At 47.1% G+C, this 4,341-nt stretch overlaps 1 protein-coding gene across 1 annotated transcript; it reads left to right on the forward strand.

Moving 5' to 3' along the window:
- The first annotated feature begins 764 nt into the window (after positions 1–764).
- On the forward strand, positions 765–4,341 carry slc35g2b (solute carrier family 35 member G2b). The gene is made up of 2 exons (XM_088282589.1): positions 765–1,036; positions 2,942–4,341. Exon 2 carries the CDS (start codon positions 2,968–2,970, stop codon positions 4,216–4,218), a length of 1,251 nt encoding a protein of 416 aa, XP_088138715.1. The 5' UTR covers positions 765–1,036; positions 2,942–2,967; the 3' UTR covers positions 4,219–4,341.

Consider the following 4,341-nt stretch of genomic DNA (forward strand, 5'->3'; position numbering starts at 1 on the left):
TTTCTAATTTTAGTTCTTTCAACCTCACCGCCTATGAATTTACGGCCGGCCTTTCATCACGGGAGCTGTCGCTACACGTCAGCCTGTCAATATCCTTTGATAAATGTTTTCACCCGTGCTTTCACGCTGATGAATCGCTGCCTTTCTCAATGCTTTAAGTCGGTAATAGTTAAAGCAGCCCCTTGAGGTGACTTCACTGCTGAACCGAAATCTGATCCCATAAGATTTGTTGTAATTGTCTCTAATGAGTGGAGTCGAGAGGATTATCGCAATCATTTCAAAATGTGACGCCACGTTCAAAATTGAATGAGTCAGTTTAACATGAGCTCCTGGGCCTCCATTTAGGCTTTCTCGTGATGTTATTCGCAGTCCTGTGAGGCTGATGTTTCGCTTCTTTTGGAAACGTGAGACATGTTTCTAGGACACCTGGGAACTGTTTCAAATTGTGAAAAATCATCCCCACATGATTTCTTTAAATAGTTAATGGATGAGTCTGTTGCTAACCAAAACAGCAACACCTACCGAGGTATATATTGAATGAAATTGCTAACCAAAACAGCAGTATTATGTTTAGCAGTCTATCTAAAATAATCATTTTTATTTTCATTGTTTTATTGCACTTTCAATTGGAAACATCTCACTCAGGCCTTCCCCATCTGCAGTTGAGGAAGACCCCCTGGGTAATTAAGAAAATTCTCCTGTAAGCAGGCTATAATTTCGTCATGAAAAAGCCCCAAAAGAGGAAGAGGAGGGACTACCACCCGCCCCCCAGGCCCTCCCCCCTCCTCCATCCTCATCTTCAGCATCACCAGCAGCAGACCCTCAGCTTCATCCTCATCATCTTCATCGTCCCTGAAGAGCGCCACGTTTAGGAGGAAGAGGAGCGTCGAGAGCGCGCACCCGCCACCGCCCCCCCCCTCTTCAGACGCGCGTTCCACTCGACTCGTCGGAGGGGTTGAAGATGGAGAAATGGCTGTGGAGAGAAATGTCACCAAATCTTCTTTTATGACACCCGGAGCAGTCTAAAGACTACAAGGTAAAGCATTTATTTATTCCCCCTTTCTACTACCCTAAAAATACAAATTCAAAATACGAATAATTAAGATAATAATTGTGTGTGAAGAACATGTTTTTAATTGATTCCTGACTCCTCCTATAGAAAGCCATGCATCCTTTTTGTTCCTATCGTAAACCCACCGTGCTGTCATTTTAGTGATTGGAATGTGCTTATGCTACATTAAAACAATTAAAAACGCTTTTTAAAGAAAAAAAAATAATTCTGACTATTACGAGCAATCAATAATTGCCAACGAGCCTTCTATTAACGCGCAAGCTCAACTGAACAGTATGGTGAAGTGAATAATGGCTTGTGCCTGCCGCCCCCTGGTGGTCATGACTCTCTGAAAGAAACAGAAGGATTATTAATAATGTCATAAGAAAACGAAAGAGGTGGGGGCGGGGCTCTCATTAGCTTTTTACCCTTTCAACCTTTTTGATCTCATTGTGGGGCCATGCTCTGAGCGGCCCACATTTGTGTGTACGTGTGTGTGCTGCTCTTATGTAATGTCAACCCCCAATCACAATGAATCAGGCTCACACTACTTGCTGGCTGCATGGCATTTACTGTATACAACACCACCACAATATTATGACCACGTGACTCACTCAAATTAAAAATTACGCAATCAAGTCTGTCTGATTTTCAGTGATAATCTGAGAGATGCTCATTTAGGAATGTGGGTGGAAGCATAGCAAAGTTTGGTGATCTTTTGGAGGATTTGTCATGAAAAAGGCAGCCTTGGAAAGCTTGGGGGAAAAAAATACCCACCGACACTTTCACGGTTTAAAATGAAATTGGGTGGACATTTGTGCCAAAATGAGAAGGACAAATCGCTTCAGGAGGAAAAAATGATCTAGACACTAAATTTGCATTGAGTGGGCCATGACAAATGATGGCGGGGCGGATCTGGTTGAGTTTGACACATGCGCTTTACATAATTTTGAAAGTATGTCAGCTGCTGTGCTATTTTTTGGTGTGTGGGCAACATTGCACACAAAGAACACAAGTGAAGAAATATGCAAATAGAGCTCTTGACTTGTTCTAATTAGGTGAAGCTGTAAGTACCGGTGAGAAACATAATTAAGCATAATTGCAAATGTAATTAAAATATCTTGGTCTTATGAAGAGTAATGACAGTTTATCCTATGGTATTTATGTGTTGGACGTGTGCCTTTAAGGGGCGTGTCCTAGTGAGTGACATCCAGTGAATAAGGTGCATTAGTTGCTCCAATATTTTTCACTTTTTCATGCTAATAACAAAAAAGGTTGGCTTGTAACACAAAACTAAAAATCAATTAAGCGATAGCTTGGAACGCAAATATTTTTCTATGGGATGATGAAGGGACGCAACGTCATCATACGTCCTTATCCACAAGATGTCGCCAAAAGCAACATTTTTGCATTAGACAGGGTTTAGATTATGCAAATTAGCAAAAGACAAACTGAAAATCCTGGTCAGGCTTCCCCATGTGGAGGACTTCAAGTATTTTGGAATCTTTTTCATTATTGAGGGAAGAATGGAGTGTGACATAAACAGGCGGACCGGTGCGGTGGCTGCAGTGGTGCTGCGTACTCAATTGGTCTGTCATAGTGAAAAAGATGCTGAGCCAAAAGATCTCGATTAATTGGTTGATTGAGTGTATGTTCCTGCCCTCGCACGATGCAGAATTTTTTTTTGGTTGAATTTAATAAACTTTATTTAATCATCTGGTTGCACAAAATAAAATCATCTGGATCCAGATACATCTACTTAAGAATGTGTCTGGATTCAGATGATTTATTTTGTGCTGTCGGTTGCCGGAATAAAATGGAGTAAATTCTGGCGTTAACTGCCCTTTAACGAGTGTGCTGTCCTAATCACTTCCCACGATTTCTCTTTAGGTTTAAATTTGGATTCTTGAAGAAAGATGGATATGTCGTCACCCTCGCTGCCGTACGGTTCCAAAAAGCGGGTCAAGATTCACCCGAATGCGGTGACGGTGAAGTACGACACTCACTTCCCCCAGCCGGGCGACGAGGGCTACGATGATGCTCCCTCCTTTGAAGACTTTGGCGCGTTCGCCGAAGCCAACGTGGGGAAGAGGCTGGTGACCGAGAGCAAAGGTGGGAGGACTTTCTTCGGAACCATGGAGACCCAGGCCAAGCCGCCCGGTGCCCCAAGGGACAAGGGGGTGGGCGGCCAGTTGGCCAGCTTCGGCGAAGCCAACGTGCTGGCCTCCAGGGTGACCTGGATGGCCCTTTTTGGGGCGGCGCTCGCTCACGGTTGCGTGGCCTTGATCACCCGTCTGGCGGCGGACCGCTCCAAGGTGCCCTCCCTGGAGTTGCTCTTCATCCGCTCGGTGATCCAAGTGCTCTCCATCCTGGTGGTCTTCTACCACCACGAGGCTCCCTTCGGACCCAAAGGCTACCGACTGCGTCTCTTCTTCTACGGCGTGTGCAACGTCATCTCCATCACGTGCGCCTATACTTCCTTCGCCATCGTGCCGCCCAGCAACGGCACCATCATGTGGCGCGCCTCCACCACCGTCTTCAGCGCCGTGCTGGCATTTCTCTTGCTGGACGAGCGTCTGGCGTACACGGACGTGGTCACGGTGGTGGGCAGCGTGTTCGGCCTGTGCCTGGTCATGGTGCCCAACGTGGCGGACGAGGAGAAGTCCAGGCTGGGTTTTTGGAAAGAGGCTTTCGGCTACACGATGACAGTGATGGCCGGCCTGACCGCCGCCCTCTCCATGATCGTCTACAGAGCTATCAAGGAGCGTGTGAGCATGTGGACGGCGCTCTTCACCTTCGGCTGGACGGGCACGGTTTGGGGCGCGTCCACGATGTTCATCATGCAGGAGCCCATCATTCCCCTGGATGGCGAGACTTGGAGCTATCTGATCGGGATCTGCATCTGCTCCACGGTGGCGTTCCTGGGCGTCTACTACGCCCTCAACAGGTTCCACCCGGCCTTAGTGAGCACCGTGCAGCACCTGGAAATCGTGGTGGCCATGTTCCTGCAGCTCATCGTGCTGAGGATGATCCCGTCGGTGTACGACGTGGTCGGCGGTCTGCTCATCATGATAAGCGTTTTCTCCCTCACCGGGCTTAAACTGTACCGGGTGAGCAGGGCCGTCCGGCAGGATTACCAGGAGATCCTCGACTCACCCATCAAATGAGAGATTGATCTCCGTCCTAGTCTTTGTTGTTTACAGCAGTGGTTCTCAAACTGCGGGTCCCTGGATCCCCGACACATTCGCGAGCCCTAACTTGGGGATCATAATTTGTAAAAAAAAAAAGAA

Source organism: Idiotropiscis lumnitzeri, chromosome 19 (assembly GCF_059441095.1).
Source record: "Idiotropiscis lumnitzeri isolate Australia: NSW breed Sydney's pygmy pipehorse chromosome 19, RoL_Ilum_1.0, whole genome shotgun sequence".
Taxonomy (NCBI): Eukaryota; Metazoa; Chordata; class Actinopteri; order Syngnathiformes; family Syngnathidae; genus Idiotropiscis; species Idiotropiscis lumnitzeri.

Excerpts from the sequence above, each read along its gene's own strand:
- slc35g2b (XM_088282589.1), top strand. The coding sequence starts at position 2,968 with ATGGATATGTCGTCACCCTCGCTGCCGTACGGTTCCAAAAAGCGGGTC.